General features: G+C 44.1%; 1 protein-coding gene across 1 annotated transcript in view; it reads right to left on the bottom strand.

Annotated features, from left to right (window-relative positions):
- CA10 (carbonic anhydrase 10) overlaps nucleotides 1–14616 on the bottom strand; it is a 540135-nt gene that overhangs the window by 13821 nt on the left and 511698 nt on the right. Inside the window, exons 5-6 of the mRNA XM_050765092.1 lie at nucleotides 6735–6830; nucleotides 2264–2336 (exon numbers count right to left, since the gene is read on the bottom strand). Coding sequence (XP_050621049.1) covers nucleotides 2264–2336; nucleotides 6735–6830 — 169 coding nt within the window. The remainder of the gene's footprint in view (nucleotides 1–2263; nucleotides 2337–6734; nucleotides 6831–14616) is intronic.

Here is a 14616-nt window from a genome sequence, read left to right as displayed (position 1 = left end):
ACTCCCTGCTGGATTATAGGAGCTCAAAATTCCTGTTATTAGGGTTATTAGGGGGCCTAAATCAACTACCTTTCCCCATGTAGGCCAGGATCTCTTTATCTTGCTTTGGCTCCCCTTTCTTTTCCCTGGGCCCTGAGAGGTATAGAGTATGGGGATCACAAGCGGGGGTGCTCCTGCTGTCTTCTATTTGTATTTCTAGGAATGTGTCTTCAGAGGTGGTAAGGGTGTTTAAATGTCTGCCTGCCTTCTGCATAAACACCTTAACATGGCTCAAGATCTGGCTCCAGAACATCTTTCTTGCCACTCCCTCTGCCCCGTCACAGCTCCTGAAAGAGGCCATTCACCCTTCTATTCACCCAGGCCATCACCAGTGCTTATTGGGTGTGCCTCGTCTTAGGCACTGAGACGAAGAGCTGATGAAGACAGAGTTCCTCCCTCTGAACTCTTCACTGGCCTTCAGTACTCTCCAGGTTTTGTGCATGTAGCTCTCCACACTTGGAATGCTTTTCCTTCCCTCCCTCCCTTTCTTCCTTTCCTTCCTTCCATCCGTCTTTCCCTTCTTCCCTGCCTCCCCTTCCACTCCCTCCCCACTCTTGCTCCTCCCTTGGTGGCCCAAGCCACATCATTTAATATTAATCAGACCAGTGCTGGGGGCGGGATGGTGGGGTGGGGAGGAAAGTCCCTCTAATGATTTACTCTGCAACTGGCAATCTGTTAGACTGTGTGTTGGGGCTTAATGTGTGATTTCATGCATTTTCACGGTCTCTAAATTGCAAATCCAAGATTATTTGAAAACATTTTATTTAATTTTCATGCTTTTTTAATCAAAAAAGTTAAAAGAATAATAATCTTTTATGGGCAGTTATAAATGTGCTATTTACACACAAGACAGAAATATCTCCCTTAGCTGAGCAATCTAAGTGTGTGCTTAGAGAGGACTCCACAAGAATACTAATGAGAAAAGGCAGAATATGCTTGGAGACAACTTAATTCATTCTTCTGGGAAATGTCTGTCTAGGTGGAGTGGGATTCTCCAGGTTCATTCCTCAGCCCTACCAGCCTCTGCAGATGGGAGGGACTTGGCGGTGAGCACCTGGTAGTTGTAGGGCTGCTGTCTGGGCCATCTTTCCATCCCTGGAGCCTCACTTGGTGTCTGTCATGTGGAAGGCATTCAGGAAATGTGTGTCGGATAAGTGAGTAAACGGCTGAGTGAAGGATTCTCCATACTCTCCCTTGGCAGTCCAAGATGAGATCTGTACACATTCTTTTTTTTTTTTTTTTCACATTGCCATTGGAGATAGAAGCAGCAGACACAGCTGAGCTCCTGGCTTGGTGAAGGGCACACCAAGGGGATGTGGGGTGCTGGGATGTTTGCCAACTATTTTTCACTTTTGTGAGAATCATTATTTACCTATTGCTTGATTCAGAATCCCAGACCTAGAAGGACTTTAGAAACTTGAAGTTCAGCTTTTTTACTTTACAAGATGAATGACAGTCAAAGTGAGGAAACTCCTTGATAAAGGACAAAGCCAAGACTTGAATCCCAGTATCCTGCTCACTCCTAACTAGGTAGAGACAATCTTTTTATCCTCATATTATTTCTTTCATCTATTGGTGTGTGCCATCTCACCCAACTTTTCCCAAATCCTGCACCTTCTGGGATTGCTGGGGATGACAGCAGCATCTTTTTCCTTCCTCCTTCAACTTTGCACTGTTCTCTCTTCTGTGTAAGGAGTCTGGGGATAAAACACTCTGGAAACCCAAGGAAACTGGACAAAGTCCTCTACATCCATGGGCCACACATGTGGATAAAGAGAGATGCCATCCTATCTCTGCCTGGAAAGGAGACCCAGCCACACACACAGAACTGGTCTAGCTGAGGACTTCTGTAAGTGTTGCGATCGGATCCATAGTACCTGATGAGTGCTTTCTCAATCCCATCATTGGCAAAGCCCCAACTGTGGCCAGCTGACATGGTGGAGCGTATCAGCCAGCAGAGTCCCCTGGCTCATTACCAATCTGTGGGATAAAGATGACCACCATAATCATAATCATTATCGCCTTAGGCATGGATGACTAGGGACTTCTGCTTGAAATGAGCTGCTTCTTAGCCAAACCCTACTCTCCAGAGTGACTTTCAACAGAATTGCAGGATCATGAAACTGAAAAGGGCCCATGGAGATCATCAGTTCTGGCTTCCTGCCTTCAGGCAGGTCTAACCTTTATAGAATAGTTGCTGTAGAGGAAATTGAACCAAACTTACTTTTATATGTTATTCTTGTGATAGTATCTCTGTTGAGCATTCGATTAAGAAATGGATTTGATGAATCAGAAACCTGGAGGAGAAAAGAAAATATTAATGACTGGCCATCACTCTTGCAGGACAAACATCTCCCCGTGGCATTCACTTACTCATTCATAGTTACCGAGTACCTACCATGAGCCAAACACAATGACAGCTGGAAATTCAGAGAGCAAAGCCAGAGTCCCTACTCTCAAGGACAGTCCAGTCTAGAGAGGAAGACAGGTAAGTGAAACCACTCTCATATAGTGTGGAGAGTGCCATGATTGAGTCATTGGTGTAATGATGTTGGAGGAAGACCAGCCACCACCTGGGAATTTAAGTCATGCGTCTGGGAGGGTGGGTAGAAGTTAACAAAGTGTTCTGCTGATAGAGTGTGAAAAGGGATGAAAGGCAAGGAAAAGCATTTCATATGGAGAAATCTGTACATACATGGACACGGGGAAGTGAGAACTAGGCATGCTCATGCAAGGACTTCAGTGTACTTGGAGCTGAGAGTGTGGGGAAGAAGAGGAGGTGATCCTAGAAAGATTGGCAGGGGCCAGATGATGTCAGGCTTTTAAGCAAGGTAGGGACTGGCATGTTAGGAAGGGGAAATTCATCTAGGTAGAGAGCGAGACATAAAGAATACCCAGAATAGAGGTATAAGGAAATGGGAAAAAAAACTGAAAAGTAGTATAGGATCTTGGTATATCACTGCTCATTATTGCATGAATTGAGTACGTCATAAGCCATGTAATTCAATCCATCCATCCATCCATCCATCCATCCATCCATCCATCCATCCATCCATCCAACAAATATTTGCAGAGGGTCTATCATGGGTCAAACATTGTACCAGATGTTCAGGGATCCATTCCCATTTTATGCCTATGCCCTTATAGCTTCAAATTCCTCCTTTGGGAGAAGAAACCAGGTTTTCAGGGGCTTCAGTAGGGAACTATCATTGATGAGACTGTGATGTGGCCCTACATGAGAAAAGGGTTTTCTTAACAACATTTGTTTACTCAGCCTTTTCTGGGGTACCATTGTTCATCCTAGTCATTTCTCTCCTACCTTGCTTAGCTCTGCTCTGTAATTTATGCCTCAGCGGCTAATCGGATGTTGTGACACATCAACATTTTAAATCTGATTTATCTGAGGGTTGGAAAAATTGCAGCAGATGATTATTATTATTAGATAAGCAACAGGTAATTTTAGCTTAGAGAAAGCACAGACTGTTTATTTTCCCACCATCTGTCTCTCTTTTTGCAGTTTCCTGGCTGTGTTGTGGTGAGACACACACCAAAGGGAGCTTGGTGAGTGACAACACCCAATGGAGGTAAAAGTCCACCCCTAAATAGAAAAAGTCCCAAATTAAATACTGTTGCTCCCCTCAGTGCTATATTCAACATCTACTTTGACATCCTCTTCAGTCATTTAAAAGATAGCTTGAAGCCTGCTCCTGGTGCTGAGGCACCCCATGAAAGAAAGATGGCTAGGAATATATTGTCGTGGCAGGTAAGGGATCTGTTATGTACCTTACTCCCTGGGTGCCTTGAGCTCCTGGCACCTGGTGAGTCTGGGCAGCTCTTATGTTGGGACCAGACTGTTTTGAGCTGATTAAAAATAATTGAAAAATTTCCAAAGTGCACACAGATGATTTGTGGGCTCTAGTGTGTTGGCTGCGTGGGTGAGAGGATAAAATATGTACTTGGTATAAGTGAGCTTAAGTGGGAAGTTAATGGTGTGTGATTGAGCAGCAATTACAGCCAAATCTCAGTTCCCTGTGGTCACAGCAAGGGTGGGAGATTTGTGGAGGACACAGATAAATAAAACAGATAAGCAAGTATCTCCTTTTAGACAGTAACTCCAACTTTTTTATGGCTCAGCTTTTAGCCAGGGTGATAACTCTAGGGCTAAACTACCAGGATGTGGGGCTTGTCATATCCCATTCCTGCCTACCCTGCTGGAAAGGGAGGGGCAGAGAGTTCAGAAGGAGGGGAGGACAACTACAAGAAGCTGTGAACCCTTAGGGACCAAGAGCTTTGTTCGTCTTACTTCTGGGTACCAGTGCCTAGCAGAGGGCTGGCCTGTAGTACCCCACGCTCCATCAGAGTTTTGAGATGAGTGAATGGTCAGCCACAGCATAAATAACTCATGGTGGAGTTGATTGTCTGGGAGTTGATTTTCTGGGAGTTGATTATATGGAGGGAAGACAGAAATGTTGTGGCTTATTTTGAGATCTAGCAAGAAAGCTTTAGGTCTGCTCAGGGAAAGAAGGGCTTCATCCCTAGGAGTGAAACTGACCTGAGAAGATACAGGAGCTAGTCATTATCCCTTCACTGACCTTAGGGTCTACAGGCTAAGTTCCTTTCAACAACCTGTGGGCAAGCAACCAGGACCTGCTAACCCCAACTGCTAGTCATGAGCTCGGTAGGAATGAACGTTTCTGTAGGAGCTTGTGAAACACACCAGTAGTTTGCTGTTGGCTTCCCAGTGTATCCATCACTCTGTCAGCAGTCATGTGCCTGTGCTTCCGGAATGACAGTCACTGATTCAAGCTTTCAGTCACGTGAGGCAAAGTCAGGACCAAGGTCGAGACACTCCCCAAAGGACAGGAATTGCTGGGGCAGGCAGGATTTGTGCTGGGAAAGCCATAGGGGGAGGTGAGCTCCTGGACACACATGACAATATTGTGACATATCTACAGGCTTCACAGTGAGTGCGGCCCAGGTTGAATGTACAAATTGGTTATCAATGCCATAATCAGGGCTTCATTAAGAGATACAGGAATTTGCCCTGTGCTTATGAGTAGCATGGGGTTGTGAGGAGCATGGGAAAAAGGTTTTAAAATGTCATGGTTTCCCTTCTTGCCCTCACTTGCTTTCTCCCAGCTCTATTGGAAAGGGATAGAATGAGTAAGCCATTCTTTCATGAGTATTAAAGTCAGGGAAGACTTGGATCCTCTCCTGGCTGGGCTGTGATAAGCGACATGAACTTGGGTGAAATGCCAAAGGTTTTCTGAACGATTTTACTCATCTGTAAGATACAACACAAATGCCCAACTCTGAATTTATTACTAAACAATAAAATAGATGTAAAATACATATCATAGTGTCTGGCATTCAGAAATCTACTGTTTATCATTCCAGGGTTTGTGATGATGCCAGGAGATACCATTAGGATCTGTGCTGGGACCAGTTTCCTTTGAGATGTTGTGTCGAGTATCCTAAAGGCATGAAAGCCTAAAAATATGCTTCCCTGGCCAAATGTCCCTTCCTCTCTTTGCTAATGACAAGCCAGAGGAGGTTGACCTTAGTAGCCATGGATAGCAACATGCCATAGATGCTCCGTCGAGCCCCTGCCCAGTGCATAGGTCTGCCACGATCTGACTGAGGGGAGGGTGAGGAAGTTAGGAGGGGGCATGGCATGAATGACCAGGGAGGGTGAAGTGCCTATTGCACGGGGTAATGCTTTTGTCAGGGTGGGGAGAGGGAGTAGTGCCCCAGGTACCCATTCTTTGGAGTAATAATGATGTCATCATGACAGCCCTGTTAAAATTCCCTGGTGGCAAATACTGGGTTTCTATTCATCATCTTCATCAGATTCCCAGTTCTGATTGGGGCACTTTCTCGAATGATCTGGCCAAAACGTCCCCAGGGGCTAGCATGGTGACTGCTAATGGTTGGAACTGCCACACATTGCTTTTTAAAAACTTTTTCTAATTAGGAAAGCAATTTCTTTTTTTATTAAAAAATTTGCACACCTGCTTCTCTCTACATCTGCTAAAATGTTAAAGGTATTTGGTGTTTTTTTTTTTTAAAACAAATTAGAATGTGCTTGGTTGGAGATTTTATGTTGTCATTGCTGACTGTTAGGGAGATGTGGAATTTCCTTAGAATGTTATAAAGTCAGTGTGGGTAATCTTATTACCAGGGATGCTTATGAAGAAGTGGGAGAGTAAGACGGAAAGACGATGATCACAGCAATTGTGAGGAAGCTGGAAGGAGCTATTCAGTGCAGTGCCTGGAGGGGAGAGACATCTCGCTGCGTCCTGTGTTTATAAGGGGCAGCTGAATGGTGAACAGGACTTTAATCCTGTGGGGCATTAGTGAGCCACCTGCCCTTCTAGTATTACATCCTTCTGATTTGACTACATTAGTTGGGTCCCAAAGCCTGTTCCTGGATCCAGCCGCCTTTTTCTTTCTAGGACAGAAGCTGCTTGAATCCTCAGGCCCAGATGCTCTGGAATGGAGCTCATCATTTTTGCATCTCACTGCAGGGGACCTCATTTTTCATAAATCTCATGTATATAAAAGGCATCACCCCGTAGTTTTCTTAGGCATGGATAGCACCCCTTTTAATATTTCTAACTCCAACAGAGACCATAAATTGGTATTCTGATTGAGCTGGGGATGGTGAGAAGAATGAAGGAATGCAAGAGACTTACTTTTATAAATATAGAAACTACCACCAATCCATTTGGACTCTTCGCAGCTTCTGTGACATTTGTATATAGCTCATGGTTATAGTGGATGAGCTGCACCTGGCAGGAGGGAAAAACAAGAATCAGAACAATAATCCAACATTAAAAGGTAGGAGGCATAGCACTTGCCCCTACATAAGGGTAAACTGCAAAGTATATTGAACAATTTGGAAGACAATCTTAATTGAAGGGATTTCAGAGGGATATGTGTTCGCGTGTGTGTAAAATGCATGCACACACACAAAAATACCCACACATATTTGCAAATGTTTTCTGGTAACAAGCATGCTTTTAATAAGCTCAGAGCCCATCTGGCTCTGGCTCCATTCCAGGACATTTCCCCTAAAGCACGTGTAGAGTGAATTTTCCTTGTTAGGAACGGAACTGCCCTGTAGGGGTGGACGTTGTGTCCCTGCTGCACCAACAGCTGCCACTGGCAGCCAGTAAATCTTCCTCGCAGCCTGGGGGCAAACAGGGAACTGTTAGGTCCTGAGTCAGTCATCACCTGGGATGAAACTGGCTAGCCTGCAAGATGCAGTAGTAGCTGATGGATCAGGCTTCTGATGCATCAGCCTGCTCCGGTCATCTGGTTGTGCAGGACTCTATTTCCTCCTCATTCAACAAGGATCAGTCCACCTGTTGAGCCTTTTTCCTGTTACTTATTTTTTTTTAAATTCATTTTTAAAAATTGTGCACAAGCATACATACATGTTCAAACAGATGTTTCAGCAATTTTAAGCCACATGATAATGTTACCCCACATCACTGGGATCAATTGTTTCCTCTGAAAAATGCGTAAGATGATCTCTCCTTAAAATTCATCTCAGGGCTGTGATTTTAAAATAGTTTTTTCTTAACAGTATGGAAGCATTTTTTTTTTTTTTTTTTGAGTTGGAGTCTCGCTCTGTCACCCAGGCTGGAGTGCAGTGGCATGATCTCGGCTCACTTCAACCTCTGCCTCCCAGGTTCAAGTGATTCTCCTGCCTCAGCCTCCAGTGTAGCTGGGACTACAGGTGCATGTCACCACGTCAGGCTAATTTTTTGTATTTTTAGTAGAGACGGGGTTTCACCGTGTTAGCGAGGATGGTCTTGATCTCCTGACCTCGTGATCCATCTGCTTTGGCCTCCCAAAGTGCTGGGATTACAGGTGTGAGCCACTGCGCCCAGCCGGAAGCATAATTTTTTAACAAATTAAAATATAGAAGTAAAAAAAGTGATGCCCACCTACCACCTCTTTCTAATTCTAGTCCACACCATACATACAACTATTAACAGTTTAGTGTACATCCTGTGATTACTTGTTTTGTGCTTATAAATCACACAAACCCACATAGGGTATAAAAAACAATAAATTCCCTAGTCCACAGTAAGTGTTAAAAAATAGAAAGGGACGATTCATAATTATGATTCTGAACTTGATTTTTTAAAATTTAAAAGTAGTTTGTAGCTATCTCTCTAAGTCAATGCATATAGATCTCCCCAAGTCTTCCTAATAACTATACAATTCTCAGTTGCACAAACGCCCATAACATATTTAGACATCTTCTCACTGGCTTTCGGGTTGTTTCCATTTTTTTTTTTTGTCTCTTATAAACAATGGCACAGCAAGCACATCATATATCTTTCTGTAATGGTGTTAGCATTTTCCACAGGCTGATTTGAAAATCCAATAAGGTGGTGCGCATAGAAGTGATTTGTGACTCTGAAAGTGTAGGAGAGTACTCATTATTGCCAATCTCTTGTATTGCATTAAAAAAGGTGAAGTTTTGGAAGTTGAGAAATGTGATGATCAAAAAAGATGCTTTTCCTTGAACTTTGAGAAACATAAACCATATCTAACCCAGTGGTTTGTGACCTTCACTGTGCATCCAGATCGCCTGGGTGCTTTTAAAGCCCACCTGTGCCTGTCTATGCCTTCTCACATTCTGATTTAATTGATGTAGGGTGATACTTGTATTCATCAAAAGCTTACCAGCTAGAGGGAGGTTGGACTTGAGAACAAGTGGAACATAATCAATGAGCATTAATATCCCATCGGTGCCTAATCAGATGGACAGTACCTTGAATCTGAGAATATCCTGAGCTTCCTGAGCAGTAGTGGAACTTCTCATGAAGAGAGCACGTATTACTGTTGCTCTTGAAATATCCTATTTGCTTTTTGCTTTTTCACCTATGAGTTTTGCCAATGGAGATGGATGATTCTACAGTAGCTACTCTGCCATCAGAAAGGCAACCGCAGGCAGGGGTTGCTCTGCCTCTGCAGGACTTTTAATACCCCCTCCCTTGTACCCCCACACAACCAGGACTTTCTGCAGGGGGAGAAATGTTGCCAGGTGGAAGAACCAGGGACTGGGGGGTTCTCACACACTCAGCACACCTCCCTTCCAGTGCTGAGTAAGCTTCTAATGAGAACAAAACACACCCTGCCATCTGCTAAGTTCTTCCCACTGATACAGGTGACCGACAAAACCGCCAGGGAATGTGCCAGTGCTTCCAGACATGCCTTGATGTTACAGCATGTTCTGAACACCAAAGCAGGGATGTGAAAGGCAATCCAGTGGAGTGATCCTTCTGTCCAGCTTGCAAGCCAGAAAAAGGCAGGAAGAAGTCTCCTGGGCCATGGGTTGCCCCATAGGGTGGGATTCTTTCGGGAGCCAGACACTGTAAGAAAGGAGCTGGCAAGTACAGGGCTGAGGCTGTGCTGTGCTTTAAGCTTAAGTTAACACATTTAAAACTTTGATCTGAAGTCGTGCCTCCTGTCTGTTCCAAGGTGAGTTGGCTAGGATTCTGATATCAGGAGCTTTGGTTTCTATTAGCAGTTGTTGATGGCTGGACTGTCTATTGTGTTAGGTTGAACCGTATGAAATTGATCTTTTGCTTTACAAAACTGGTGAATTTATAGTTAATACCTTCTAGAAATAAAGCTATTTTGAATATGAGTTTTGAGCATTTTCTTTCTGACCCCCAGTCAGATGTTAATAAGATGACAGAGCTTGGCTATTCAGTGTGTGCTCTAGGGATGAGCAGCAGCCGCAGCATCTAGGAGCTTGTTAGAAATGCACAATCGGGAGCTCCATCCCAGGTCTTCTGAATCAAGATCTGCATTTTCTCAAATTCCTAGTGATTTGGATGCACGCTAAAGTTTCGGAAGTGCTGCTATAGCCGATACTGTTGGCTGGTGAGCAGAGTCCTGTTTTGTCTGGCTGTTTACCCCTTCTTTACTTCAGTTTGGGTGGGTTAAGGAGCACATGCATCACCTATGTCGGAAAACAGGCTGAGTCCGGATCATAGGACCCCTGGAATGTCAGCAATAGATAAGCTTTGAGCAGGGGAATGAGATAATCAGCATGGACGGTAAGAGAGCAGATTGGAACCAGGAGAAAATAGAGGTGGGAGTTTGGGGGGTGTTTAACTTCAGGTGATGGCTATTAAGGCAGACATGTGCTCTATAGGCCTTTGCAGTTTATAGAATGTGTATGTTTGTGTGCTGAAGAGGCACCGGGAGATTCCCCAGGCAACAGAACATCTAGGAGCAACAGAAGAGCTCAGGAGACAGCTTGACAGTCACCAGGCTTTTTGTTCTCAGCTGTAAGAACACAGTTTGGGCATCAAGGATAACCTGGGACCTGTACCAGGTCATGTACCAACAGCAGGGCTTAACCATGAAAAAGTGCTGCTTCCTTTCTACTGCCTTCCAGGTCTTTGTTGGTGGTGATCACAGTTCCTGCAGCTGTTGCCTTTGCTCTTCCCTAGTCAGGCACAAGAATGCCAACCCAATACCCACTAACCACTCACAGCATGCATGGGTCCAGGTGGGTCTGGAGAAAAGTGGGGTTCACTGCTTTCCTACCATGAATTTGGGCTTGGGGAGCAGCAATATGCAAATCACATCCTGCTAGGGACAGAGTATCAGATTGGCAGATGAGTTCTGAAAGTGATGCCTGTGGATTTCTTTTTGCCGTTTATAGGTAACACTTTTAAATCTCAACCATTTAAAGTCTGAATTTTTGAATAACTTAGATGGGCCCTAAGCTATACCTTAACTGAGCCCCAATTTTAAGGCTTATGCACAGTAATCAGAGTGTCTGATGTGAAACAGATGATCAATAAGTGATTGTTCAACTGTCTGAGCAAGTGCATGATTTGACTAAGATTGCAGGGACAATGAGAGCAAACTCTTTGGGGGCTGAGGATGACATGCTAATTAAACACCAAATTCAAGAATCTAAGACATTCATTAAAGAGATGCCTTGAGGACTTCTGCTAGTTTAGTTGGAATTACCATGGGAAAGGGCTAAACCTGGATTCCTGGAAATTATTTTATAATCTTGATTTTTTAAATTAGTTTTAGGCGAGTATCCTCCTAGAGAAGCTTCCTGGAAATGCAAGACTGAGAAATGACAGGCAGTCTTCCAGGGAGAATATTACCAGTCTTGTCATGATGCTCCCACATGGCAGGTGCCATGATCCAGTGCATTCTCTATATCTAAGTCCTTCATGATCTGATGTGACTTGTCCTTGTCTTCTCATCTCAGAAAGGCCACCTCACCTCAATCCTTTACGTGGACCTGGAATTCATTTGTTCAAAACATCTTTAAGGGCCAGCTATGTGCTAAGGTCAATTGGAATAAGACTGAGAAGGTCTTTGTCCTCCTAGAGATAGTTTCAGATGGTGGCAAAGATAGCTTTGAAGGAAACAAAACAAGATTTTGACTTACAAAGTGAAAGGCAATATTGGAAAGAATGGGGGCAGGGATGCAGAAGTGGGAGCAACATTCTGTAGTATGGTTGGTGAAAACCTTTGGGTAGGCTAACATTTGAGCCAAATTCTGATGACGAGGACTCAGGTATGGGAAGATCAGAGGGAGGCATATCACTTGTAGAGAGCATGGCCAATGCAAAGAGCCTGAGATAGGGACAAGCAGCTAGGAATGGCTGGGAAAGGATGAAGGTGGCTCAAGATGGGATCAGTTCATGCAAGGCTTTGTAGATCATGGTGAGGAGCTTTGATTTTATTCTGAATACAATAGGAAGTAATAGGTGTTAAAGAAGAAACCAATTGATCTGATGTGCATTTTTGAAAGATCTCTCTGGTATAGAGGAGGGCAAAATGGGGTCTGAGGAAGCGTTGCTTACCCTTCCTTACCTCATAGTTCAGCTGGGTTTGTGCCCAGTTCCTATGACTATTTGAGTTCACACCCAAGCACATGCTATTTTGCAACTATTCTCTTTGTGTCTCATCTTCTCCAGGACACCTTCCATGAAATACTATCTCTGAGCACCAAGTGTAGCTCCTCTCTGCTCTCATAGGTGCTCTCATCCAGGAGGCAAGTTTGTGATAATTTTATATGGGCAACTTGACTGGGCAAAGGGATGCCCAGAGAGCAGGAAAAACATTATTTCTGGGTGTGCCTGTGAAGGTGCTTCTAGAAGATATTAGCATTTGAATCAGTAGGCTGAGTAAAGAAGATCTGGCCTTATCAGTGGGCGTGGGCAACATCCAATCTATTGCAGGTATGAATAGAATAAAAAGGTGGAGGATTATCTCTCTTTCCTTGAGCTGGGACATCCCTCTTTTTTTGCCCCTGGACATCAGAGCTCCTGGTTCTTGGGTCTCCAGATTTTAGACTCTGGGATTTATACTAGCGATCACCTCTCTCCCTATGGTTTGGGGTTGGGAATTACACACTCAGCACCCCCTAGTTCTCCAGCTTGCAGACTGCATATTGTGGGACTTCTTGGCTTCCATAATTGTGAGCAAATTTCCACGATAAATCTCTCATATATCTGTGTATATAGCCTATTGATTCTGTTTGGAGAACTCTAATCAAAATTCAAAATATTTTGCAACCAAAATGGCATGGGTACTGGGTGATCAGAACAGATGTAAACCATGGACACCTGATACAGTCACATGGGTGCTGAACATCATTGTCAAAGTTAGTCATCATCGGCTGGGCGCAGTGGCTCATGCCTGTAATCCCAGCACTTTGGGAGGCTGAGTCGGGTGGATCACGAGGTCAGGAGATCAAGACCATCCTGGCTAACACAGTGAAACCCCATCTCTACTAAAAATACAAAAAATTAGTCAGGCGTGGAGGTCAAGACCATCTTGGCTAACACAGTGAAACCCCGTCTCTACTAAAAATACAAAAAATTAGTCAGGCATGGTGGCGGGTGCCTGTAGTCCCAGCTACTTGGGAGGCTGAGGCAAGAGAATGGTGTGAATCTGGGAGGCAGAGCTTGCGGTGAGCTGAGATCACACCACTGAAAATTCCAGCCTGGGTGACAGAGCGAGACTCCGTCTCAAAAAAAAAAAAAAAAAAAAAAAAAAAAAAAAGTCATCATCACCACTTGTTGATGATCATCACCAACATTTGTTGAGCACCTCTTTGTGCCAGAGATGATGGCAGCAGAAACATCTCATTTAATTCTTGAAAACTTCCATGAGTTAGTGCCATTATTTCCATTTGAGTCATGGAGACACCAAGCCTCTGAGAGATAGTGGCAGAGCTGGGATTGTGCCCAGTTCCTGTGACTATTTGAGTTCATACTCAAGCATATGCTATTTTGAAACTATTCTCTTTGTGTCTGTGTCTACTTTTGGGTAAACATCTCAAGGGCATGGATATCCATCATCACATTCCTGGTGATGGGATTTGGCTCAGAGGAGATGTTGGCAAGCATTTGCTGAATGAATACCAATTCTGCATCTCATAGAGTCTTAGAAGGCGTCTTAGAGAAAACCAAGGCCTTAGTTCTCAGCCCATTACTTTTAAAAATGAAGAAAATGAGGATCAAAGAGGAGCTATGTCTTGCCCATGATTATACAGTCATTCATAGATCCAATCATTAGACATGTGCTTATTGGGCAACTCCTAAGTAAGGGAGGGTGGTATGAGGAGAAATTGTATTGGAAGGCAGGAGAAGACCATGAAGAGCTGGCAGGCCAAGGTAGGGGGTCTTGATTCCATCCTAAGGGTAGTGAAGAATTTCACTTATGTCCTAGAATTTTCTTAGGACCAGAGGCAAAGCTTCTCCTGTGCACCTAATTGAAGTGGAAGCCTGAAAACCATTAGCCTTTGGTGACCAGTAATTCAGCTTTCAAGCTAATAGACAAGTACTCCTCTGTGTTAAATAAGCAGACCTGCTGCAAGCAGGCTTCCAAGTTGACACAAGCCACACTTGTCATAGGTTAAGCTGGGAGCAGCTTCAGTTGCACAGGTCTCCGAATTTTCATTTTGTGGTAGCAAGGTGATGCACCAGTGCATGCCGGGGGTTGCTCACTCACCCCTCATGCCTCAGGAGGGCAACAGGCTATATTCTCAGACCTTAGATCGCCTTTCTCAGCATGATGCTCCATTAGCAGAAGCCCTTTGAATGCAAAAGAGCAGCCTTGGAACTAGAAGACCACACATGGCATTCAGAGTGACAATGCTATGACCTTACCCCTGCTTAAACACGCCAGTGGCTTCCCCTTGCCTGTAACATAAAAATGCACATCTGGGACCCCTGACTTTTCTAACCATGTCTCCTTGTTTTCTGTGCTCTGCTCAGTGTCTTTCTTTCAGCCTCCCTTATAATACTGGGTTTCTTCCTTTCCTAGAACATGTGATGATTCTGTTTCTTATGCTTCTCTTCCCTCAAACAGAGAAGGGAGGGAATACCCTTCCCTCCCTTCGCTGTTTGACTCCTACTTATGAACTCCTTTGTATCTCAGCTCAAGGGCCACCTGTTGAGGGAGATCCCCATGACACACTCTCATGGCACTCTGTACTTTTCAAAATACATATCACAGTTTTATGTTGACATTTGTCGTGTGACTGATGATGCTCACCTCTTTCAC

Source organism: Macaca thibetana, chromosome 16, assembly GCF_024542745.1.
Source record: "Macaca thibetana thibetana isolate TM-01 chromosome 16, ASM2454274v1, whole genome shotgun sequence".
In the NCBI taxonomy this organism is placed as follows: domain Eukaryota; kingdom Metazoa; phylum Chordata; class Mammalia; order Primates; family Cercopithecidae; genus Macaca; species Macaca thibetana.
The sequence above is the reverse complement of the archived record's forward strand: the minus strand, read 5'-3'. Positions and strand labels throughout refer to the sequence as shown.